Raw genomic sequence first — 27,566 nt, 5'->3', positions numbered from 1 at the left:
AGTCGCGTCGCTCCTGCTCGGAGCGTCGTGCACGATTCGGGCCGGGCCCCGCCCTGTACGGTCGATTCCGCGCTTTGCCAGGCAAAGCGGGCGGCCCGGTTTGAGGGGAAGGAGAAGGGGTCGGAGCAGCGCCCCCTTGTGGTGGCGGCGCTCTGGCCGAGCAAGGCTGGGCCATCGCGCTTGGGAGCGCAAGGCCTTGCGCCGGGATGGTGCTTGGAGCCTTGGCCCGATAAAACCTCCTCCCCTGAATCCAAATGCCGGACGGACCCAACCTGCAGGCGACAAACCACCCGTATTCATTGCTCGGCTTTGCGAAGCCGAGCTTTAATGATGTAACGACGTACCGAGAGGCTCTGAGTGAAGTGGACTGATGGCGATAGTGATAGTGTGATAGGGAAATTGATGGCAAATGGTATATGGTGTCGAGGGATGGTAGATTTACCATCCCTGACATCGAATTTGGGGCACATGAGCTTTAGTTTATGGGGTTATGGCGGTGAAAACCTAGCCAGGGAGGGCTTGGATAAATGTATAGGGACTTAGAAAGATGACCATAGGTAACTTTAGATTTAAGTAGTGACATTGATACCGGTAGAGGGGACGTAGAAGGATTAGTTGGTTGATAATGACGTGGGATGTGCAATAGTATAAGGTGGAGACGGGGAGCACGAGTTTTAGAGGGAAAACCAGGTAGTCACATGATGCTGTGTGCATGAGCTTTAAGTTTTGGATGAAATGAGGAATTGAGAGGCAATGCTCGTGAATGATGTGTGTGTGTGTAGAAAGTGCATGAGCAGAGTATTGTGAAAGGTGTGATTGTGCATTGGGTGATTGGCTTGCATGGTGGCAAGTGAGAATGGTTGGATGGGATAGATGGTCTGGAGCAAATGGTCTGGAATGAATGGTGTGGAGTGGGAGTGTGGAATACGTGGAGTGGAGTGTATGGTGCGAAAGAGTGGATGGGGAAGGATGGACCCCCTTCACAAGTACCCGGGGAGGGTAGTTTAAAAGTAGGTAGAGGGAGTAGGTAAATTGTGGTTGGATATTGATATCTGTGGTGCGAGAGTAGCAGAGTACTGCTTTGAGGGGTGCATTAGTGGAGTACATTGGCTGGGCATGTGGCCTGTTAGTGTGTGTGATTGGTTGGGCACTCCGCCACTGTTAGTCTGTCGGCCAGCTGAGGCCGCAGGTAGGCCCTGGGAGCCAGTAGTAGTTCAATGTGGCCTGAGGATCCGGAGGACGGACCCGGCTAAAGATGATGCTTGACCGAGCGGAATGGCCGCCGTGTTCGTACAGTTTACTCGATTACCCCGAACGTTGACCTTATCGCGCTATGCTAAATCAATGATGGAAAGGACACAACGACTGGGATAAAGGAAACGACGCCAGGGGTACAGTTCTCAAGACCTCTGGAGGAGGATGTAATTACAGTGGGGGAGAAAAGGGGTAGATTACAAGGTACTGAGGTAAAGGCACAGAAGAGGTAGGCACTTAGTTCCAATCTTATTCTATCCCCGACAGACCACAGACAAACGGGACAAGGCTGACTTACACAGGGATTGATGGCAGGGAAGGACAGGCAGTCGATAGCACAAGGTGCACCTTGGCTCAGGGACAGGATAAAGGTCGGTCCAGTCCAGAAATGCGGGGAGGTCTCACAGCGCTCGGAGGTGGCGTCCTTCTCCTTTCAAGCTCAGCGCGCATCTGACGTCACCTCCCTCTTTCTGCGCATGCCCAGCGGTGAGTGACACGCCCTCGGCTGGTTGGCTCCGCCCCAGATGGGACCGGTCCGCCGCTTCCATTGGGTGCGGGGGGTTACCGGGCTCCGCCCTTGACGAGGAGCTGACAGCAAGCCCCTGCGGGGTAACCCCGTCGAGCACATGTTTGATGGCGGCTCGCTGGGAAGGCTTCATGTCCTCCCAACACCCCCGACCAACCAAGCCGGAGTGAGGACGCGCACTCCCTGTACACCCCGCCGCCGCCGCTGTTGTTGTTGTTGTTGTTGAACCGTGAGGAAGAGCTGCGGGGAGGTATTGGGAGGTCCTAAACTTCCTAACAGGTGCCATACCGTCACATTCTGGTGCAACGAAGTGTCAGAATTAATGGAAACGAATCCTTAACTGACATAGACTAAGAATAACTAGCAAGATGTCCTATAGTTGTCTACGTGAGATGCGGTGGACCTGGATGCGACATTTAATGGGGGAAATAGGGGGAGGTCGGGTCTACAGAGTGTTGTTTACAGAAAATGGGACTAGGGAATGGGGGATTGGGGATAGTTGGGAAGCATTGAGGAAATAGGGGAATATTTACAAGCGGATAGGGATGGATGCAAATCCCATATCCGCAACATTGCACCCTTCTCTACCTCGGGGCGTCCCGACCCGATAAATTTTTACCTACTTTAGTGTGGCACTCAGATGTAGTTCCCTCTACTATTAACTCAACCCTGAGTGCGACAGTTTTACAGATGTTCACAAATGAGTAAATATGTCCCCCTGCGACGTTGCACCCTTCTCCTACAGAAACACACCCACAGGATAACCGAATCGCGGAATGGTCTTCAAACTATACATACAGCCGGTAGGGAGCATTATTTACAATTGACGCTACTTTATTTACAAGACTAACCCAGGACCTGTGATTGTTCTTTCTGGGGGGGAGACAGTCTGCTCTGCATCAACGCACCATGAAAACACCCAAAACGCACCAATACATTCTCAAGCACCAATCAGTGCAGTCACCACTGTTCATCAATAAAATAAAACCAACAAACCCAAACCCTGCAGGTGTCTCTTGCTCTTCGGCTCCCTCTGCTGGCTGTTTACTTTCTTCCAGATGTTGTCATTTCCTTTCATTTTGTTACTGGCGGCCTATTTGAGCATAAAATGAAATGCACCCAACGTGTCCATTTTTATTTATTTATGGCCCACAGGGCCGACTAGTGTGGTTCACCTGTGGGGCATCGGTGCCCTGTGGCCAAGGTCCGCCAGCAAGATTTCGGGCCCTCATGGCCGGTTCCAGCAGAGGGGCCATGCCCCAACCCATGGGGTCCATAAGTGGTGCTCGGCCACAGACATGTGGTCCATAATGTGGTGCATCGATGCAGACAGCTGGTTCTGAGAGTGCCGGGCGCACAATGGCCGACTCACGCACGCTCCCCTCGGCGCCCAAGGGTGCACAGGTCATGTGGGAGACAAAAGGGGGAAGACAAATGAGCGAGGGGTAAAGTCACAAGGGTACACATCAATAAGGCAATGCAAGGCGAAATGCGTACGGAGAGCGAAGTGAGAAAGCTCATCCCTACCGTACGTCACCCCCCCTGTCACCTACACTACCCTTGCCCTTACCCAATATGTACAAAATCTACACATTACCAATCCGTCCCTACTGTCACGTCTCCCCATATTTCCTCTATACCAAATTCGTCTTCACTCCCCCACTATCCAAAATTTGCCATCACCCAATTCGTCATCAATCCTCATAAGGAGGAAGAGATGGAACATCAAAGCACAATGTCACACCCACGTCATGATGCGTCTCACATTCCAAACATCTGCACAATAAAATAACAAAACATGGCATGGTGTGGAGTTACCTCATCTCAGGTGAGTGGGTGCAGATGGTGCGAGGAGATCCTTCATCCTATCTATTCTCTAAATGACTTTAATACACTTTACACTACCTGGGGTCTTTCCCTGCCAATCCATTGGCCAACTTACACTATGGGTTCTAAAAACCAATTCCCATTGACCAAACTGTGGTGCTTCTCAATTTGGGGTCTCACTCCCCCGATTCATCTCCCGGTGCCCTCGCACAATTTCTGGGCTGTGGCGTGTAGCTCTCCCAGCAGGTCTACCCACCTGCACACCTCCACCACTGTAGTTGCCACCCGAGCTTACCTGCTCCTTAACCTAACCTATCTACTGGGGAAGGCCCCTCCTGGCTCTGTCACCCCTTGGTGCCCTCCGGCACTGGGCTACCCGGGTCCGTCCTCCGGATCCTCGGGCCCCATCCACAACAACTACCGGCTCCCAGAGCCCACCTGCGGCCTCACCTGGCCGACATCCTCACAGTGGTGGAGTGCCCAAACCAACTACACACACTAACAGGCTACACGCCCAGCCATTTCCACAACACTAATGCACCCATCCAAACATCATTCTTCCACTCGCACCACAGATGCCAATATCCAACCACAATTTACCTGTACCCTCTACCTAACACTTACACTACCCGCCCCGGGTATTCGTGATGGGGGTCCACTCTTCCCCCATTCACACCTTCGCACCATCCACTCCACTCCACAATTTCCACCATACTCACTCCACGACCATCCATTCCAATCTTCCAGATATTCCACACTACCATTTATTCCACATAGCCACATACACCTGTTGTTGCACACCTGTGCAATCACCTGGTGCCACCTGCACCCTCCTCCTCTTCCTGGACCATTTGGTCAACACAACACGCAATCACCACTACTCCCTCATACACTGCTCCACACACCTGTTCAGTTGCACACCTGTGCAATCACACCTGTTCAATCCTCAAACACACGGCATCATCTCATCTACCTGTTGCCCTGCTAACCTAGTGCTCCCCGTCTTCCCTTTAAACTAAGCACATACCACGTCATTATAATCCACTCTAATCTACCTGCGTCCCCACTACAGGTATCATTGTCACTAACTAATCTTAACGTCACCTAATGTCATCTTCGCTAGATCCCTACACACAATATCCTAACCCACCCGGGCTAGTTTTCACTGCCATAAACCCCATAATCTATAGCGCATCTGCCCCCCTTGTGAGGGATGACAGAGTTGCCATCCCACCACATCGGGCATCTCCCACTACCAATTTTGCACATCAAATTTCAACAAATCAAAAATTTGCCAATCACTACTCATCATCTGCCAATCATTACTGCCAATCCTTTGCCAATCATCAAATTTTGTTTTTTTCTAATTTCGAGGCCAAAACACTATCCTCGTCATTACAGTCTACTTACTAGATCCTCTCGGTGCGCCAATTTACTTCTAAAGCTCGGCTTCGTACAGCCGAGCAATGAACGCGGGTTCTTTTGTGCCAGCGGCTGGATACGTCCCGCATTCGGGGCAGGGACGGGGGCTTACCCGGGCCGAGATCCCACGCACCACCTCGGCGTGGAGCCATCCCATGGCCCGATCTCGACCTGCCGGAATGCCTCAACAAAAAGTGGTCGCCATGACGACCCTTCCTATCGGGCTGCCCGCTCCGCCTAGTGGAGCCCGGACGCGGCCGTTCCAAGCGAGGCACAGCGTGGATCTCGTACGGCGGTCCTTTCGAACCCGCCGTGGCTCGGATCCCCGCTGGTTCTCGCGGCACGCGAAGCCCGGCACGCACTGAGGGCCCGATTCGGCTATAAGTCGCTCTAACCGCTAACCCGGTTACCGTCGATGCCTCACCTGCATGCTCACACGCATACGCTACCCCTTTCTTGCCCATACATCCAGCTGTTCCCATGCTCCTCGTCGTACCTTCTCTAACACACCCAGGTACACTCATTCCACTCACAGCCTTGGTCACACACCTGACCACCGAACACTTTGGCACACATTCGTTGGTCGCACACCTCACCAACACACCTCTTCGCGCCCCCTCCTCGGTCACCTCCTCTGTAACGATCACAGGTGTGCTCTCACTCGCACACCCAACCACGTGCCTCACTACCAATTCCAGCGTGCATTCCCACACACGCTCTACCATTCCAGGTGTGCTTCCTTTCTCACCTGTCACAACCAACTCACGCTCTGTGCCACTCTTACTACTCTCACCTCCAGTCTTGACAGCGCACTCTTTCCTCATGCACCCGTCCGTTACACACCTTTCTTGCGCAAACTCTTTCGTTACACCCTCTGTAACACTCACCACAGGTGTACACTCTTCCTTACTTTTGACAGCGCACTCTTTCCCCATGCACCTGTCCGTCACACATCTTTCTCGCGCACCTCCTTTTTCGCACACCAGACCTGTCGCACACTTTACCAACGGCCTCTCACGAACACCCGGGTCTATCTCGACCCCCAAGCTTATTAAATCACCTGGCGCATCATACGCACGACCATATTGGTCACCACTTACACCGGGTCCTCTTTCTCTTCGCTTCTCCTCCATCACCTGCGAATCCCTCATCCGGTTAATGAGCACATCATCACGATCCGAACACAGACTTTGGACCAATTCTTTTACTTCCTCCTTTATCTCTTTCTTATCCTCTCTCCGTCGCTTCTTAATTTCGCTCACCCCTTCTTCCACTTCCTCTAATTTCTGCTTCACCTCCTTCATCACCCGCCCCCTTAAGTTCTTCCTCTAACTCCACCTTATTTTTTTCTATGTGCTCCCGCACCTCCCGCTCTTTAACCTCCATCACCTCTACCACCTTGTTCATTTTCCTCGTCAGGTCCTCATGTACCGTCTGACACTCTTTTTTAATTACCCCTACGTCCTTTTTCATCTCCTTCTGTGTTGATTTTAAACCCTCTATTACCGCTGTGTTCTTCTTTACCTGGTCCCCCAACTCCTTTTGTCCCACTGTCAGTTGTTCTACTCCCAGCGTCAACTCCTCTATACCACCTTGCAATTTTACAGTCCCCTTTCTCACCTCCTTCTCCATGCGCTCCTTACAGTGCCTCACCTCCTCGCGCACTCCTCCGACCTCCTCACTCACACCTCTTCTGATCTCCTCTCCCATCACTTGCATCTCCTGCCCAGATGCCACCCTCATCTGCTCCATTTCCTCCCTGTGAGCATCCAATTTAGTTTCTACCCCCATTCTGACCCCCTCGATCTGCTGCCCCATTTGTTTAACTTCCCTTTCCGCTTGGTCCCTCATGTCCCTCAATTTGCCTTCCATACTGTTTTCTAACCCCTCTAACCCCTTTTTCATCCCTTCCATTTGATTCTCTTGAGCGGCCATTCTGTTTTCTACCCCCGTTAACCCCTCCTGTATTTCCCCTAATCTATTGTCTAATCCCTCAAATTAGTTGTCTAGTCCCTCAAATTTGTTTCCTAATCCCTCTATTCTACTCCCTAACCCTCCGATCTGGGCCCCCATGTCATTCCTTAAACCCCCGATCTGGTTTCCCATGTCATCCCTTAAACCCCCGATCTGGTTTCCCATGTCATCCCTCAATTTCTCACTATTCTGGACCATAAGGGCCTTCATTTGTATTAAAAAAAGGTTCAAATCCATCAGGGGCGCTGCTACGGTCGCGGGCGCGGTCGCCGTAGCCATCTGCGAGGCGCCATTTTGCGCGCCCGTAACCTCGTGCGCGAGGACGCCATTTTGCGAACCTGCTGCCCTCACTGCTTCGCTCTCCTCATGTCCCTCACTTTGGTCCTGGATCGACCCTGCCTCACTCTCCTCTACCGGAACCCAGCCGTCTTGATCTGCCATAGCGCGACTTCCAAAATTCGGGTTTTTATTTTAAAACAAAACAAATTTCACAGTTAATAATTTCGAGCGCGTGAAGCGCGCTTCGGGTCCAATCTCACTTCCTGACACCAATTGTTATGGACACGGCTAAAGATGTTGCTTGACCGAGCGGAATGGCTGCCGTGTTCGTACAGTTTACTCGATTACCCCGAACGTTGACCTTATCGCGCTATGCTAAATCAATGATGGAAAGGACACAACGACTGGGATAAAGGAAACGACGCCAGGGGTACAGTTCTCAAGACCTCCGGAGGAGGATGTAATTACAGTGGGGGAGAAAAGGGGTAGATTACAAGGTACTGAGGTAAAGGCACAGAAGAGGTAGGCACTTAGTTCCAATCTTATTCTATCCCCGACAGACCACAGACAAACGGGACAAGGCTGACTTACACAGGGATTGATGGCAGGGAAGGACAGGCAGTCGATAGCACAAGGTGCACCTTGGCTCAGGGACAGGATAAAGGTCGGTCCAGTCCAGAAATGCGGGGAGGTCTCACAGCGCTCGGAGGTGGCGTCCTTCTCCTTTCAAGCTCAGCGCGCATCTGACGTCACCTCCCTCTTTCTGCGCATGCCCAGCGGTGAGTGACACGCCCTCGGCTGGTTGGCTCCGCCCCAGATGGGACCGGTCCGCCGCTTCCATTGGGTGCGGGGGGTTACCGGGCTCCGCCCTTGACGAGGAGCTGACAGCAAGCCCCTGCGGGGTAACCCCGTCGAGCACATGTTTGATGGCGGCTCGCTGGGAAGGCTTCATGTCCTCCCAACACCCCCGACCAACCAAGCCGGAGTGAGGACGCGCACTCCCTGTGCACCCCGCCGCCGCCGCTGTTGTTGTTGTTGTTGTTGAACCGTGAGGAAGAGCTGCGGAGAGGTATTGGGAGGTCCTAAACTTCCTAACAGGTGCCATACCGTCACATTCTGGTGCAACGAAGTGTCAGAATTAATGGAAACGAATCCTTAACTGACATAGACTAAGAATAACTAGCAAGATGTCCTATAGTTGTCTACGTGAGATGCGGTGGTCCTGGATGCGACATTTAATGGGGGAAATAGGGGGAGGTCGGGTCTACAGAGTGTTGTTTACAGAAAATGGGACTAGGGAATGGGGGATTGGGGATAGTTGGGAAGCATTGAGGAAATAGGGGAATATTTACAAGCGGATAGGGATGGATGCAAATCCCATATCCGCAACAGGCTGGGCATGTGGCCTGTTAGTGTGTGTGATTGGTTGGGCACTCCGCCACTGTTAGTCTGTCGGCCAGCTGAGGCCGCAGGTAGGCCCTGGGAGCCAGTAGTAGTTCAATGTGGCCTGAGGATCCGGAGGACGGACCCGGGTAGCCTGACGCCAGAGAGGGCGGTAGTGGGGTAAGGGAGCCAGAGGGCCTTCCCCAGGTAGGTTATGGTGAGGAGCAGGTAAGCTCAGGAGGCAACTACAGTGGCGGAGGTGTGCAGGTGAGCGGACCTGCTAGGGGAGCCACACGACCCAGCCCTGAAATTGTGCGAGGGCACAGGGTGAAGAATCGGGGGAGTGAGACCCCAAATTGGTGAGTGCCACAGTATGTTCAATGGGAGTTCGGTTCTTCGAATCACATAGAGTAAAAATGGCCATTGGTTTGGCAGGGAAAGTCCCCGGGTAGTGTAACATGTGTTAAAGTCATTTAGAAGGTAGTTTAGGATTGGAAATGTCTTCGCACCATCCGCATCCACTCACCTGAGGTGAGAAGACTCCACACCGATTTGGCATACATTTGGTTGTAAGACGCATCACGACGTGGGGTGACATTGTTTATATTCCATCTCTTCCTCCTTAGGAGGGATTGATGATAAATTTGGTTTAGATGGGAGTGATGAGAAATTGGGATTGATGACGAATTTGGCATAGAGGGGAGATATGGGGAAGACAGGACGTTAGCGACGGATTTGTAAATTGTGTAAATACGGGGTAGGGGCAAGGGTAGATTAGGTGACGGGGGGGGGGGGGGGGGCGTACGGTACGGACGAGCTTTCTCGGCTCGCTCTCCTGCGCACCTCATCTTGCATTACTTTGTATTGATGTGTACCCTTGCACCCTTGCACCCCGTTAACCCTGCTTTGTCTTCCTTCCCCACTCATGGACCGTGGTCTTTGTGTGCCGAGGGGAAAGTGTGCAGGTGTCGCAGTTGTGCGCCCGCACCCTCGCTGCTTGCCTGCCTGGACCGGTACACCACTTTATGGACCACACGTTTTTGTGGCCGAGCACCACTTTATGGACCACACGTTTTTGTGGCCGAGCACCTCTGCTGGGGACCGGCCACTGTGGCCAGTGGTATTTGCTTGCGGACCACTGTGTTGAGGTGGCACCTAAGCCATGCAGGTGGACCACCTTAGATGGCCCCTGCTGGCCGTAATTAAAAAAAAAAGTGGACGCGGTTTGTGCCCTTTTATTATCAAATAGGCAGCAAGTGACAAGATCAAGGCAACCAGAACCAGCGGCCCAGCAGAGAAGACATCAGACACCTCATTTATTATTTTAAAATGTGTTGACTGTGCATTTTCATGCTTGGTGCATTTTTTGTGTCATGGTGCTTATTGGTGCTTTATGGTGCTTTTGGTGCATTTTGTTGTTTGGTGCTTGTGGTATGGTGTATCAGTATCAGTGCAGTGCATGGCATGACCTTTCCTCTTTTCAAAAGTTCTGCTTTTGTTTCCCAAAAAGACAGGTCCTGGGTTTTAGTGTAAATAATCAAAATAGTACTAGTCTTTGTAAATAATGCTCCCCACCGTAAATGTTTAGTTTGAAAATTAATTCCGAATTCGGTTATTCTGTGGGTGTGAGTCAGTTAGGTAGAATGCAATGCAGCAGGCGGGACATATCTAGTTTTAAAAAAATGTCGCACTCAGGGTGAGGTTAAAAGTAGAGGGTTACTACACCTGAGTGTCACACTAAGTTAAAGTTTTGTCGGCACGGGACGTGCCTGAAGGAGAGAAGGGTGCAGTGTTACGGTTTTTAGAACCGGCACTTGTAAATAATAATTCTTGTAAATAATTCCCTGTAAATATCCCCATCTCCCAAAGGTCAAAGGTCGCACCCTAGTTAGGCCATATTGCAACACGTAGGACAACATAGGAACCTTCTTCAGTTATTTCATTAGTATGTGTTTCAGGTAAGGCTCTGTTTCCAATAGTTTGACTCTGCATTGTGTTACATATTTATGTGAATTACTATTCCGGGCTTTGCTTATCAATGTGTAGTCGTTTAAAGGTTGTTGTGATTAAAGGGTCAGGAGCCCTTCTGAGAAAAAGGAGACCGGAAACGGAAGAAGAAAAGACATGAGGTCCTGGAGAAGCGACGAGGCTTCTTCTTCCTCGCCCAGCTCCGAGGAGAGTGGGGATCGATATTGAGCCGCGTGGAAAAGCTGCGTCCCCAAGCCCGTCTGGCGAGAGGAGTTACCGGGACGTGTAACTACCCTTTTGACACGGCAAGCTGCCGTGGGGCCGTGCACCGACTCAGCGTCTGGCACCGTTCGCCGCACCGTCTACAAAGACGCGTACGGGTCGCACTTTGGGGCCTAACACGCGTTGCAAGCGGCGTGTTGCTTTGCCTGCTTTACATTACCCGCTTCGCTTGGCCAGGAGGGGTGTGCTGCAGCCGTGGTTCCCGGTACGATACGTGCCCGGTGGAAGCACGTCCGCCCGGGGTTCGTTCAACCGCCCGTGTGCGGCGAAGCCGACCATCATCTTGGTCAGGAGGGGCCCAGAGACATTGTGAGGGACAAAGACCAAAGGGGTCGTGAGTACCAAAGGGGTCGTGAGTACCCAAGGGGTCAGGAGTGGGGAAAGGGGACACACGTATGTAAGATGGCCATCTTAATCATCTAGGGGATTGATTGTTGATTGTGAATTGTTGATGGTTGATTGCTCGGGGAATATATCCTTGATGGTATCATTGAAAATGTATGGTATTGTATGGTATCATTACCATTGAAAATATATCATTGAAAATCATTTTCTCTTGGTTGGAATTCATATGGATTGCGTTACGAAAGCGCCTACATAATAAATCTTTCTGGCGAAGTTCCTCTCACGGTCCGGGGGTCACCGAGACCAGGTAGTCACCGGGAGGACCACGTAACAATTGCATGAATCAAATAACATAGGTCCTTTTCAATCCAGTCAATTTCCATTCATTTTGCGGTTTGGCTCTCTCCAAATTGGTTACGCGCCTCTGCTCGCCCAGCAGCGTTCACTGCATCAAATGCCATTACACACGCGGTCAAGTTGGAGAAGAAGGGCGGAGCGCCAAGGACAAAGGTGTGGCCCCCTCAACGTGTCACCAAGGGAGGAATCGGTGAGCCCTTGCGACCAACCAGGGCCGAGGCAAGCTCACCGGTGGGTGTGTCTAAAAGCGGGCGGCTTGATTTCAAAAGTGACACTATATAAGCGCAAGCGTGGCGCTTTGAAAATAGATGAGATGGGAGGACGGGAGCGAGAGAGAGAGAGAGCTGGCGTGAGAGCCGAGTGCAAGAACGACTTCTAGCTGGGACTTCTGCCGAACATCCGCGCGTCAGGAACGTTCAAAGCCTCCCTCCCCGATTTATGAACCCCGATAACTAAGGTCCGCTCGCGTTCAACGATCGATGAACAGCGCTGCCTGCCGGGTTTTGCCGCGGAACCAAAGCGTGGACTGGAGAGGAGCGTGAACCTGGACCCGGACCTTCCTCCCCTGCCATCTGCCTGGACCTTCTCCTCCTTCTGCTATTCCCCTTTCATGTAAGTCTGTCTGTATTGTCCTGGGCATGATATTTAAGTTTAAGAGTGTATAAGATTGCCCCTGTGTCCTTTTGCTCCTCTTCTTGTATATGCCCTTCTTTCATTTCCTCTTTCAGTGTAATTAATAAATCATATTTGTTCTTCCTACTCTGGTTTCCTCTCATCCGATCGCTTTCGTGATTTCCTCAATTGAGAACCGGTGGCACTATTAGAATCGCTCAGAATCGGGTTAGTCTTATTGCTAACAGCTCGAATCGTGGATTGCTAAACCGCTCGGCAATTTCCATCTGTCCCGTGGTTCGAGCGGAAATTATCTCCCTGCTTTGCGGGGAGATTGGTAAGCAAGTATTTGGGAGTCCATCTTGACCAATCACCCTGGCCAATCTCAACCCCGCAAAGGAGCATCATAATTTCCAGGAACGGAGGATCGGCAGTGTAAAAGACAAGGGGATTAACCCCCCCCCCCCCCCCCCCCCCCGTGGTAAGGGGAGCGCCGAACCCCGGATCCGCATATATATATATATATATATATATATATATATATATATACTGTATATATATATATATATATATATATATATATATATATATATTATATATATATATATATATATATATATATATATATATATATATATGTATATATATATATATATGTATATATATTGCAAACCATGGTGTCTGTCTATGCGTTTGTCTGTCTCCCATTTCAGGTGGCCACTTCCCACGCTGCATTTGATAAGCTGAGCATTCACTTTAAAAATGATATTTAATGCAGATCTTCATGCACTAACACAACTTAAAATACCTGTGTTTTGCCCACTTATTAGGCATGTCCATCCTCCACCATTCAATGGTGCACCATCATTTCACGGTTGGCGGTATAAGTAGTTCAGAGCTTTGGCTCTGAGTGAAACCAATAAAGCAACCCAATTAACCTTTTTAAAGTCCATGAAATAATGTAAATTGATGGATTAACTTAGACTTTTGCCATCACTGGGGCGGGTACTTTTGCCTTTCTATACTATGAAAGGAGCCGTGCATGTGTCCATGCTGCATGTATTGGTTGGACAGTTCCCCTGACTTCACCCACAATTTCTATACTTCGGCCACCAATTTAGGAACCTTTTAGAATGTACCCTTTAGAACATTTTACATTTTATCCTTTAAAACCATTTCTCTCAAGCAGCGCTTTTACTGTGGAATGTGGAGATTATGCAGGTCCTTGCTATTATTTCCGACTATTTTCCCTTAAAATTGTGAGTTGAATAGGCGACTGTGACGGGTTTCCTTGAAATCAGTGATGGCATAATAGGGGCTCAAAAAGCATTAAATATGGCGATGTTTTGACGTGGGAATGCCTGTTTGCTTCCATGAGCGGGAGGAGGGTGAGAGTAAAGATCAGACAGCTTTGGAAAGGGGAGGTTGAGGCTTTGGGGTGAGGGGGAGGAGGAGTTGAGGACTGTCGGTTGCGGAAGATACCAGCTGTCTTTCCTGGAAGATATCAGCTGAGTCAGTTCTAAGTGTATGTGGGTAAATGCGAGCGAAACTTGTGTGTGGTTACAAGCAGGGATAGTGGAGATGTCTTCTTTACTCAAGTTTTGAAACAAAAAAGGTCAGGAGTACCAAAACATCTACAACCCAACTTCATTAATTTGTTAGTGACACATCTGCATGCCCTCTTACTATGCAGTGAGTGTTCTCAGTAGTGGGGTTCCCACCATGAACAAATTGTCATTTTCACTTCAAGTTTTTGAAAAAGTTTAGTTTTTGGTACCAGGTCGAAGCTTAGGGTCTAAGTAACAATTTTGGTCCGAGTGGACAAAGATCACATGGAGTCTTCATACATTCCCGCCATTTTCCAAGATGGCCGCCATCAAAATCTAATACTGACAATATCTCGGAAACTAATCAACCTAGAAACATGAATTTGGTGTCTATACCTAGGTTTTCATGGTCAAGGAATCCAATAAAACCATTTCTGACTACATCAGAGTATTTATTTGTCCCGAAATGGTAAAATTCAAGATGGCCGCCACCAAAATCCTATATCGGCTATACTTCCAAAACCACTAAACCTTCAGTCATGCTGTTGGTGTCCATGCCTAGAATTTTATGGCCAGGGAAGCAAACAGTTATGTCTCTAAATCAGTAGGTGTATCTCTGTTCCCCAAAAGTAGAAAAATAACCATGGCAATTAGGATCTCACATTTATCCTTTGTGATCATGGAATCAGCTTAGGTTGTTTGCTGGAATATCTGTGCAGTACACGAACTCATTAGCACATTTTCTAGTCGCATTATATATCTGTTGATATATCAGTATGTATCCAAATATCTAAATACAATAGCCATTGTGTTATATAAGTCAGCACACATGAATACATTTTGTATATTTGGAAATCGGTTTGGATAATTCATATGTATGTGCAACTGCTTCTGCTGAATCCCTACTTGTCAGATTTTTGTGTTATGTTATGTCCATGTATACTTGATTATGCTTGGTTATTATATACTTACATGTATTTTCTTTTCGTTCCAGGCTAGTGTGATGGCTGAGACAACGAACTGTGAGTTGTGTGTCCTCTGCCAAGAAAAAACAAACGAAGAACTTGTCTGTCCTCTTGACAACCCAGTTGGTGTACGTAGGGCGGAGGCATACAAAGATATTATCAGCCTTGTAAATCAATTCCGAGATGTTGATGCTGCACCTCACCCAAACTTGGAACTTCCAGATGAAGGATCTATGCAAGCAAATCGAGCATCCTGGCACAAAACATGTCGTCAGTTGTACAAGGCATCAGCACTTGACCGGGCAAAAACACGTTCTTCCAAAGGCTTGCCACCTCTACGAAAACGACCAAGAAGATCTAGCACAGAAACTAATCGAAATTTATGTCTCTTCTGTAATGAAGAAACGAGTAAAGATGACCATTCATTCCAAAAAGTTTCCCTCACCGAGAACATCCATGACAAAGCAGTTTCATTGGGAGAGGATCGCATTGTAGCACGGCTTGCAGAAGGAGATCTGGTAGCTATTGAAGCTAACTATCATCGATATTGCTACACTAAATTCAACCGTCGGCATTATGAAATGCTAATCAGTACAAAACAAGGTCAAGTCACCCAAGACACTGAAATCACAGTAGAAAATGAGCTACTACAATTCGTCAGTGAAGAAATTGCTGGAGGACGTAGAATCTTTGCTCTCCAAGATTTGACAGATATGATGACGGAAAGGTTGGGACAGCATGAGATTCGTAAGACAGTGAACTGCACACGCCTGAAAGAGAGAGTACTTGAACACTTCCCACATCTGACAGAAGAAAAAGGGATCCGAAATCGAGTATTCCTTGTTTGCTCAGAGACAGCTCGAAAAATCATCTCCAGCGCGAGCCAGACACCAGAGGAAGAATCACGTACCTTACTGTTGGCAGCATCAATTCTACGTAAAGCAGTTTTGGATCATGATACTGCTTTCAATTTCAAGGGGTCATTTCCTGAAGGTTGTGAGGAATCTGCTGTTCCAACAAAGCTGAAATATTTCTTTCGTCAACTGCTTACTGGTCCTAAATCATCTCCTATGCAAGACAATTCCAGGACAGTTCTCTCCATGAGTCAACTAACCATGTTGAACATCACTTCTCTTCCTGCAAACTGGAGATGTGAGCCTCCTCTGGCGAGATGTGAGCAGCGAGAGTGGATATTGTATGGGATCAGTATCGCACAATGTCAATCAAAGCGACCACAAGAGAAAAGCGAGGAACAGGCACACGACAGCGAGTATCTGGTTCTGCCAAAGTGCCTGGAAACTGGCAAAACGTTTTGGCTAATGCCGAAAATAAAAAAGAGCTCTTCTCATTCCTGTCAACAAGCATTGTGCAAACACCATTCCAAGATGGCAAACAGGTTTATATCACTTCTGGTGACCAAGTCCTCAATGCAGGGAATGGACCACCCATGGGACGATGTAATCATGAGGAGGCAGACACTCGTGTCCTGGTACATCTTCTTCATGCCCTCCAATATTCATCACTGGGAATGGTCTATACTGGCGACACAGACGTTGTCGTAATACTTCTGTGTAACTTCCACCACATCAAGGCGGTGAATCCGGAGTCAGATATCTGGATTTCTTTCAAAGCAGGAAAGACAGTCAAAATGATCTCCCTCAACAACATTGCCTCAAGTTTGGGTGTGACAACGTGCAAAGCCTTGGCTCTCTTTCATGCATTCACTGGATCAGACAGCACGTCAGCTTTCAAATTCAAGGGCAAGCGATACTGCTTCAAGCGGAAAGATGAGGTTCCACCCCTCTTGAGTGAGTTTGCGACAATTGCTAGCACCCCGTTTCTTACATCGCCAGAGTTGAGGGAAGTGGTGAGTCACTTTGTTTGCAAAATGTACTCCAACGAACCTATCACTGATGACACCAACGTTGACCTTGTTCGAATGAGGGTTTTCTGTCACAGGACTAGGGATGTGGAAAGAATACCCCCTACAAGTGATGCGCTGGACCAACATCTCAAAAGGAGTGTCTTCCAGGCGAGCATCTGGACTACAGCGCACGAGCCACTGGCACTAGTCCCAAGCCCAAGCAATCATGGATGGATGGAAAAAGATGGCCAACTGGTTCCCATCTGGACCACGTTGCCCCTTGCCAGGGATGTGTTTGATCTAGACGTAAAATGCGCGTGCACAAAACCTTGCTCGTCATGCAAGTGCAAAAAAGCTGACTTGAAGTGCTCACGTTTATGCAAGTGCAAATGTCCCAACTAAATGACCATGATGGTTGTGAGAATGAGTAATGATTTTTTAGTTGCACTTACCTAATCAATCAAATATCACTAAGAACAATGAAAATAGAATGTTCGGTTTATATTCATGGTATTTTATAGAATTTACGTTCGTATGTGTTTAATTGTTAACATGCATAATTCTGCTAAATTCTGCTATAACGTTTGTTGTGTAATTTACCATTTCGGGACAAATAAATACTCTGATGTAGTCAGAAATGGTTTTATTGGATTCCTTGACCATGAAAACCTAGGTATAGACACCAAATTCATGTTTCTAGGTTGATTAGTTTCCGAGATATTGTCAGTATTAGATTTTGATGGCGGCCATCTTGGAAAATGGCGGGAATGTATGAAGACTCCATGTGATCTTTGTCCACTCGGACCAAAATTCTTACTTAGACCCTAAGCTTCAAAATGGTACCAAAAATCAAACTTTTTCAAAAACTTGAAGTGACTGATACCCCAGGCCCCCCCCTACAGAAGATGCTGTGTCTCAGGGGTGGGGAGCAAGGATCGTCACATTAAGCCAAACTAATGTATGTGTTGGAACCCATCTGTGGATCGGTCCCATCGGCCGATGGGTCTGACCCATCTGTGGATGCACGAGAAATAACAATGCAGACCCATCGGCCGATGGGTCTGACCCATCTGTGGATGCACGAGAAATGACAATGCAGACCCATCGGCCGATGGGTCTGCGCCATCTGCGGATGTGTTGTTCACCTTGAAGGAATGTGTTGACAGAATGGTGCCAGGAATTGCTATATAAACAATGGAGAGCGACATTATCTTATTTAAATGGAGCGACATTATCTTATTTTTATCTTATCGACAAACAGTTATCGACAAACCACATGTCACGGACTGCTTTATAAACATTTATGACATCAATTGCTTATTTTTAGGTTCAAATAAACATACTCATCCACCATTGATGCATACACATTCCTTCAAGGTGAACAACACATCCGCGGATGGCGCAGACCCATCGGATGGCGCATAATGTCGCTCCATTTACATAAGATAATGTCGCTCTCCATTGTTTATATAGCAATTCCTGGCACCATTCTGTCAACACATTCCTTCAAGGTGAACAACACATCCGCAGATGGCGCAGACCCATCGGCCGATGGGTCTGCATTGTCATTTCTCGTGCATCCACAGATGGGTCAGACCCATCGGCCGATGGGACCGATCCACAGATGGGTTCCAACATATGCAATGCCAATGGATAATGATCTTCACTCTTAGCCAGGGTGGCAGCACCTTTTTCATTTATTGGAAAAATGGAGATCCAGACCTTGGGCATCATCTGCATTTCAAGGTAGACAGTTTGGTAGTTTTTTCATATTTTACATCATCTTGTCCCACACAACAGTAAGTGCTCCGAAAATAAAGCACAAGCTTTTTATGCACAAAAAAAAGCACAAGCAGTTGTGTCCACATCTACGTTGTGACATTTATCGGTCATAGTCAATAGAACATTTTATATGACTGAAATACAAAGACCCCTTGTGGTACAAACGTTATGCAAATTTCCTTGACCTTCGACTATGCTCCCGAGATTATATCATTCAAAAATGATTAAATACAGCACACTTCTTCCAAAGCAAAAAAGCTGGACATTCCCACAAAACTTTTTTTGAAAGGGTGACTACATTGCTGGTGTTTAGGTTGTCTTGGGCAATACCAGACGTGCCGGGGGAGGGGAGGGGGAAGGGGGGTGAGGCAATGCAATTTGGGAGGGGGGAGCAGGGTAATGAATTTTACATGTATACAAGAAATTTAAATATTCAAATTTACAATTCACATGAAACCACCCAAGGCTGACATCGTTAAGGTGTCAGTGGAAGGGGAGGGGTACTATTTGCAATTAAAATATCGACCAATTTATTACCTTAATGCAGAATTGTGTCATTACCTGATTACAGATTTCACAAGGAAAACACTTTCCATGTTGGTAAGTTCTCATTAATATTCCACAAATGGTCTTACCAGCCAAGCCCATCGCTTTATGGCAATCCTTGAATTTTCCAACCTTCTCAAAACCCCAGAGTAATAGAATAAATAAAAATGCCGTGAAAAAAAGAAGATTTGACAGTGAAAAGCCGATCTGCTTCTAGCCGATCAGATGTGGCTTTTAGCCGATCGGAGTTAGTCGTTCGGATCTGGTTCTTAGCCAATTGGAGTTAACTGATCCCTTCACTGATTGGATCTGGTTCTTAGCCAATCGGAGTTAGCCGATCGATCTGGTTCTTAGCCAATCGGAGTTAGCCAATTTGATTAGGTTCTTAGCTGATCTGATATGTTTTCCTCGCTGATTAGAGTTAGCCGATCGGATCTGGTTCTTAGTCAATCGGAGTTAGCCATCGGATGTGGTTCTTAGCCGATCAGAGTTAACCGATTGGTTCTGGTTCTTAGTCATTTCGATCTGGTTCTTAGCCGATCGGAGTTAGCCCATCGGCTCTGGTTCTTAGTCAATCGGATCTGGTTCTTAGCCGATCGGAGTTAGCCCATCAGTTCGGGTTCTTAGTCAATCGGATCTGGTTCTTAGCCGATCAGAGTTAGCTGATCGGTTCTGGTTCTTAGTCAATCGAACTGATCCTTAGCCAATCGGAGTTAGCCCATCAGATCTGGTTCTTAGCCGATCGGAGTTAGCCCATCGGTTCTGGTTCTTAGTCAATCTGATCTGGTTCTTTGCCGATCGGAGTTAGCCCATCGGTTCTGGTTCTTAGTCAATTGGATCTGGTTCTTAGCTGATTGGAGTTAGCCCATCAGATCTGGTTCTTAGCCGATCGGAGTTAGCCCATCAGATATGGTTCTTAGCCAATTGGAGTTAGCTGATCGGATATGGTTCAAAGCCGATCAGCGTTCGCCGATTGGATCTGGTTTTTAGCCGATCGGAGATAGCCCATCAGATCTGGTTCTTAGCCGATCGGAGTCAGCTGATCGGATATGGTTCTTGGCAGCCGATCGGAGTTAGCTGATCGGATATGTTTTCTTAGCCGATCAGCGTTATCCAATTGGATCTGGTTCTTAGCCGATTGATCTGGTTCTTGGGCGATTGGATTTAGCCGATCGGATATGTTTTCTTAGCCAATCAGTGTTATCCGATTGGATCTGGTTCTTATCCGATCGGAGTTAGCCCATCAGATCTGGTTCTTATCCGATCGGAGTTAGCCCATCAGATCTGGTTCTTAGCCGATTGGAGCTAGCCCATCGGTTCTGGTTCTTAGTCAATCGGATCTGATTCTTAGCCTATCAGAGTTAGCCCATCAGATCTGGTTCTTCACCGATTGGAATTAGCCCATCAGATCTGGTTCTTAGCCAATCGGAGTCAGCTGATCAGATCTGGTTCTTAGCTGATCGGAGTTATCCCATTGGTTCTGGTTCTGGTTCTTAGTCAATCGGATCTGGTTCTTAGCCGATCGGAGTTAGCCCATCAGATCTGGATCTTAGCCGATCGGAGTTAGCCCATCAGATCTGGATCTTAGCCGATCGGAGTTAGCCCATCAGATCTGGATCTCAGCCGATCGGAGTTAGCTGATCGGATATGGTTCTTAGCAGCCGATAGGATCTTGTTTTTAGCCGATCAGCGTTAGCCGATTAGATCTGGTTCTTAGCCGATTGGATCTGGTTCTTGGGTGATCAGAGTTAGCCGCTCAGGTTTTGGTGTTTTTTTTTTTGCACAGGTGGCTCGCCTAAAAGAGCCCTCACGTCATGCTTACCAGAGTGTGGGCAATAAGCCATATTATGTGCCCTTTTACTCAGTACTCTGAACAACAGCTTCCTTATCACAGTGGAATGCTTTATTGATAATCTTGCAATCTACAAACACCTTAAGCCTCCATTCAGCACAAATAAAGTTCTTAAACTGTGTACACAAGATGACTAAGGGGGTTACAAGCTAATAAGATAACTATTAATGTGGGCAATCTCTAAAATCGTTTTTGTATCATAATTTTGGTACTCGTACCAAATTATCACCGAGTAGATTTTGTGGAGCGAAGCACTGACGATTCTCGCTGGCAACTCACTTTCCCAAGCGTTCTGGCTGGGTGCATAGGCAGATTACCACTGAGGCCTATTTGCACACTCACACTGCCTTCAGCAGACAGGTGTGCAGAAAGTGCTTCCCTCACTCCAGATGTAGCTCATGGTTTGAGTCAGTGGGGGAATGCTGCCTTATACACTAAACGATGTTTGCAACTACTGGATCACCAGTAAAGGTTTCAATCAAAGGTCGAATTAACATCAATTTTGAAGGTTAATGTTCCCGAGCATTGTGTCAAGCTTATAAACCCAGGATCATGGGCAGTTGAGATACCTTCATCACAGATCTGAAGATAAATGGATTGCCTCAGGCAGCTGAAGCAGGCAGCAACATTGTCCTCCATAGGGATGACTGAAACTGAGCGGAGAAGAGGAATTGGCAATACGTTTCTCAGAATTCTCCATAAGCAGCAGAGGTGGAAGAAAAATGTGAGGCCTGAATAATAATAGGCCAGCCAGTTTCATTACTCTAAACAATGCACTCAAATTCATTTTTCATTCATAATTCATTCATGCATTCATTCATACCATTTCATTTGTGTGATGGAAAAATAAATGTAATCTCAAAGGTTCATGCACTGGCAAAGCAGGATGTAAACCTTAAACAAGACCTCACTTCAACAAATAAGTTACTCACCTTATTGAGGAATTCCGAAACAAATGCAACTCTGCCTTTCCCACAAAATGCATGTGCAAGTTATGCCAGCAGCCACTTGGTTAAGCATAGTAGTCCGGCAGCTAAGCTAAATATAGCATAACAATTGTGCATTTTGTGAGGAAAGCACCAAATTTGGCACACTAGTAGACTATCATATTATGAAAAGATCTGGATATTGGGCCATCTCAGATTCAGAGATTTGATTTTTGCAAGATTTGCAGATTTTGCAGATTTGCAAGCTGAGATTGCAACGCCAGGGACGGCCGACTCCTTCCTGCGAGCTGCCCACGTCACCCGCACAAGAAGAGCTCATCAAATCACTGCAGCGGCACTGCACATCCTGCAACACCATGCGTATGAACACCACTGTATGACATATGCTGATGATGCAGAAGACCTGCCTGAGTTCGAAGACTGGTGTCACCAGAGAGGAGAAGACATTCCCAACTTTCAGTACTGGGCAACTGTGCTGGAACTAGAGATGTTGGTACTGGTCTACGTGCGTTCTCTGCGGCAGGCTTCATTCACGATGTACCTTGATGCCCTGACGGAACTGGTGCCATGGTTCCATGCTTTAGACCACACACACTATGCCAGGTGGGTCCCTGTTCACCTGAGGGACATGGTTGCACTCCCAATGAAGCACCCAGATGTAGCCAGAGAATTCAGGGCTGGCAACTTCACTGTACAGAAGACGAAGAAGGTGTTCTCTTCGATCCCAATCGACCAGGCGCATGAACAGAATAACGCCTGCATCAAAGGAGATGGTGGAGCAGTCGGCCTCACTGACAACCCAAGTGCCCTGCGGCATTGGATGATTGCCGGGCCAGAGTTGCCAGGGCCATAGAAGAGTTCCAAGATGGCCATCAACACTGGGGGAGGCGAGAGGACACACGTCATCATGACCAGACACCAAGTGTGCAGACCTCTTTCTCCAAGGATGTCCGCACCCTTGTCAGCGTCATAGAAGAGCTTGACAACCCCTTTGAGGAAGAGAGCATGGATCTGGTTGTCCTTGACACAAAGGAAATTGCAGGTCCTGCTGCAGTTGAGACTGTCAGGAATGTGAAGAAGATTGGCCAAGAGCAGTTCCAGACTTTCACCAGAGAATGCCTGGTGGAAAGGACCAAGCCAATTGATGATGCAATTTGTCGGAACAAGCTGAAGGTGTCATTTTGGAAAATGGCTGCCACAGCCATCAAGGGCTGAATTTGAGATGGCCCAATATCCAAATCTGTTCATAATAGGATAGTCTACTAGTGTGCCAAATTTGGTGCTTTCCTCATAAAATGCACAATTGTTATGCTATGTTGCCCCACTATAGTGATTCATAAGCAAATGTAACAACAAACCAGAGAGTTCATAGAACACCGTACCCCAAGCAGTGGTGATAAAAAGGACATGGAAAGGGTCTTTTCAACTTTTGTTTTGTGTTTGAGTACGATATATATATATATATTAGCATTGCTCATGACCATTGAATAACAGGCACGATTGAACCATACGGAGCCAGTGGGTCAAACGGAAGAGTCCAGAGCTGAACTTTCTGTCAACAAAGCCCACAAAGCACGTGGCAAATTTGATTGGTTGTGAGGGTGTAGTATTTTGGCCAAGTATTACTAAACTGAAGGTTTTTGGAAGTGCCAACAACACGACTTGTATTCTACAGTGTTCAAGTCTATAATTCAATGAAATAAAATAAAACTTTTTAAGGCTGCAGGAATAAACAAAACAAACTTTCTTCGGAAGTTTACCGCCGTTGATGCAGCGTCTTTTACACCATCTTATTTGACGGGACATTAGTTCTTTATGCCTGTTGTTTGTGTCCTTTATGATGTCTGTAAAAACACTAAGTTTCCTATTGTTTTTTGGGTGGTTTTTTGTATACAAAATCGGGGCTCGTGTAAGAGCTAACACATTAAACACAAAATAACATAAACTGACACATAAAACATATAATAAAGGGAGCAGGAGACAGGAGGGGAGAGAGAGGGAAGCACACCAGCACAACAGTATAGAACAGGGACATCGGGAGATCTGTGGAAGGGAGAGGGCTGGGGGAGAAGGAGGAAAGGATAAAACAAATGGACACTACTAGGAATTTCAGGAATGAAGTCGGAGATTGAAAGAGGTGGATTTGGGGTGTATTAACGGGGGCAGAAAAGATTAAGGTTTTGGAAGGGGGAAGATAAGAGATGGTGGTGAACAGCTCTTTTAATGACCTGGAGGGAAGAGTGGGATTGAAGAGAGTGTGGGAGTTTGTTCCAGAGGCGGGAAAAAGAGGAATGAAAGAGTGAAGGTGAGCAGAGAGTCTTGATTTTGGCAGTTTCACCAGAAGAGGGTTGCAGGCAGATCTTGTGCATCCTGCAGGAATATTTGGGGGACAGAGCACAGACAGAGCAGGGGGAGCTAGGCCAGAGAGGAGTAGGTAGAAGACAGAAAGACCACCAACCTGCCTGTGGTGAGAGAGAGAGAAAGTTTGGAATGATTTTCAATTTTGTTTGACTGTCAGGCAGGCATGCAAGCTTGGGACGAGATGCCATGCAATTTGCCAAATTCAGAGCCGGAGTAATGCTAACGTGCAGGTTCATGTTCCGAATCATGTTCAACAGTGTTCAAAAGATAAAATGTAATTAAAATCAAGTACAGTAGTTCCTCGATTATTATAGACATTGACTGATAGACAACCAAAAAAAGTGAACCAATTGCTTAACCTCACTTTGCGCTACACATGCGGGGTAAAAGGGTCCGTCCCCGAAGAGTGAAAGTGTGGGCACAAACATTTCTGAAGGTCAAACACAGTTCCCATGTTGAAGTTGCTTTGAACACCATCATGGCGTACATAATGATGCGCTGTTCTGCAAATGTAACGATACGATCCGAAATTCCCAAACCTAAAGATTCATCGTAGTTATTACATTCAGGCATTCATTCACAACTCAATTACTAACATCACAGCAAGAGCGTTCTACATCTGTTACCAGGGTTGGGCGAGAGGGACTTCCACCTGCGGGAGCATCATATGTGTAATTATGTCCAACGTCTTTCTCAAGGCAAGGGACAGGCGAATGCATTTGAAAAAACATAGTTAGACTTCTTCTCTCAGAAGGGAAGTCAAATTATTTGCATCATCAAGCATGTAGCTCACCAATAAGTCCAGTCAAGCGGATAGGTAGGCCTGTAGCTCATAACGAATGTCTTGCAATAACCTCAAGCCCCGCACACGAAAACCTGATGCAACACACATATACACAATTGGGGATCTTCTTCCCTTTTTCGATGCAAATTCCTATACCATTTCCCCTTTACTGGCATCATCCACGATTCCTCAAAGTATTTCACCATGACGGGAAGGGTGCAAACTGTCATGTCTACAGGGAGGTCCTACATACAGGATAGATCGGCCACACAATGTTGTCCCCTTCCCTTTTCCGAATATTGTCCCCTTCCCTTTTTCTATGGAAATTCCTATATCACTTCCCCTTTATTGGCGTCATCCACGATTCCTCAAAACATTTCACCATGATGGGAAGGGTGCAAACTTTCTTGTCTACAGGGAGGTCCTACATACAGGATAGATCGGCCACATAATGAACCTAAATGTGTGTTGCACACCCCGTCTAACCTAAACACATTTCCTTATGGACATATAAAGAGTAAGATGGATCTCAACACAATCATTTTTCCCTTGTTTATGTACAAAAACCTCAGCAGGATGGCTGGTATAGTTCCTACGATGTTCACAAAAAGAACAGCCTTGGAAGGACAGGACATGCAGGCCTTATGGCTGGCAGCGCAACCCACACACTGGAGGTGTAAGTGGTGTGAATAGCCAGCATGGACATCGACAGTTGGCGTTGGAGGCAGGATTCCACCAGAGAGATCCAGTTGGAGAGGGGGGGGGGGCTTGACAATAGTTGTGTGCTTCTTTGAGACTATTCCAATCAGACACCCACATTTTAGGGAGACTATGCAGCAATGGAGCGGACTCAGGTGGCATAATGGTTAGAGCGTCCGCTCCGAGTCTGGGAGGTTTGTGGTTAAAACGCTGAGCGAGTCATACCGAAGACTTAAAAAAAAGAGTACGTGCTGCTTCATTGGTTGCTGCTCATAATTTAAAGGATAGAGAACTGACAAAAACACTGCGAAGGCAATGGCAAACCACCAGGTATAACCCTTGCCAAGAAACTGCTAAGGCAGCACGAATGTTCTGCAAAGTGTATGGCACATCAAACCAAAATGATACAACAAAGGATGAGTAAGCCTGTCTACCTTCTCCTACCTACTCCTCCCAAGCTCCATTATGTCCTTTATGGGGGTGTGAGCGGGGCCACTCACTCAATAACCATTCCACCAATCCCCACCAGCCCTCCTTATCTGGTGGCCACACCTAGTCCTCCTACCTCTACTGCCTTTCCTTCTCTACCAAATCCATTCTGGAATCAATATACCACTAGCGCAACCACCTTCCTCCTCATCATCATTATATCAGTGCTGCCAAAGGGAAGTTATTGCCTAACCCTAACCCTAACAACTCGGAATTTGTAATTTGTTCAGGATGCCAGATAGAAGTAGCTTGCCTACTCCTCGTGAAGGACACCGTGGGATCTTTAATGTCCACCAACTCATGCTGGCAGATACATCGTTCCAGTTTAACGCCAATCGGAGGGACCGCATACACATTGATGGAGCGCTCTGCATGTGAAGCCACCATGACCACAATTTATAGCTGGGCCAGGATTCAATCACAGGTTAGAGAGCACAAGGGTGAGGTGCACATACCTCTAAGCTATCATGTGAGCCATTGTTAGATAGAAATGGTACAAAAGTACAATAAAAAGTAAAAACTCAAAGCAGTTTCAATTGATAAGGAAACTCTTCCTGTTAAAAAAAACAAAAACCTTGCGGTGGGAGAGGAGTCAGATGCTTGGTTTGATATAAACCGCTCGAGAGTATAAAACAAGCCATTCACAAATCAAAGAGTCTGAAAATAAAGAGTGTTTGCTCACCTGGGAATCAAGCCAACTTTCTCGTCGACATGTTTATAAATCACCAAAGGCAAAAGTTAAAGTAAATAAAAAACAGGATAGGCAAGTCACATTGGGAATGAAGAGTGAAGGGTTACCGTGACACACGCATCTTTCCATCCAAGCGTGTGTGCTCAACGTCTCAAGTGCATTGGAAAGTCACCAGGATCTTGTTTTGTTTCATTTTCTTAACCGCAAGCCACACAAGTGTGACGCCCAAGCCACTGGAACCATCATTAGACGTCACCATTCCTGCGGGCTCATAACCACATGAAGTACACTGCCCGAGCATGAACGCGGCACAGAATAGTTCGAATACATTGTGATGGTGCCTGTCGATTTGAAGAGGTGGCATTGGGACTAAGCCCAACATAAGCCATCGATTTAGGCCCAGCATAAGCCATCGATGTAGGCCTTACCGGCTACGCTCGTGCCAGGGTGAAACATGTCCACAAGTGTTTGTCTATAAATCAGACGTGTACATGTTGAAGTCCAAACTAACCGTTTAATTGCCAACACGGCACTTGAGGTCACGTTTATATTTATAGTTCTTCCTCAAAATCCCTTTATAATGGGGGTAAGGCTGACTGGCAGTGAGCTGCTGATCTGCTCTGTCCCCAACACTCCTCCACCGCTCTCTCCATCCACCTCCACCTTTCTGACATCCCTCTTCACATAATCCTCCCATCCCAACCACAGTCTACTCCTTTTCTTACTTTCCTTGCTCTTTCAACAAATCTGCTCTATTCAAAAGTCTGCCTTCCTCCATCTGCATCAGGTGACCTACCCACTTCACCTGGC

The 27,566-nt window shown here is 47.3% G+C and overlaps 1 protein-coding gene across 3 annotated transcripts in view; it reads right to left on the bottom strand.

Annotated features, from left to right (window-relative positions):
* The window catches only part of LOC137423650 (ectonucleoside triphosphate diphosphohydrolase 1), a 122,338-nt gene extending 95,444 nt beyond the window's left edge, over nt 1-26,894 (bottom strand). The window contains exons 1-4 of one of the 3 annotated variants that reach the window (XM_068111014.2): nt 26,748-26,894; nt 24,887-24,969; nt 24,720-24,745; nt 21,355-21,438 (exon numbers count right to left, since the gene is read on the bottom strand). In XM_068111014.2, the coding sequence (XP_067967115.2) occupies nt 21,355-21,438; nt 24,720-24,745; nt 24,887-24,927 (151 nt within the window). In that variant the 5' untranslated portion in view covers nt 24,928-24,969; nt 26,748-26,894. The remainder of the gene's footprint in view (nt 1-21,354; nt 21,439-24,719; nt 24,746-24,886; nt 24,970-26,747) is intronic. The other 2 variants (XM_068111015.2, XM_068111016.2) reach the window with 2 other exon arrangements.
* Between the last annotated feature and the right edge of the window lie 672 nt (nt 26,895-27,566).

The sequence above is a fragment of the Myxine glutinosa genome, chromosome 3, assembly GCF_964187855.1.
Source record: "Myxine glutinosa chromosome 3, kmMyxGlut1.1, whole genome shotgun sequence".
In the NCBI taxonomy this organism is placed as follows: Eukaryota; Metazoa; Chordata; class Myxini; order Myxiniformes; family Myxinidae; genus Myxine; species Myxine glutinosa.
This window is presented reverse-complemented; position numbering and strand designations above follow the sequence as displayed.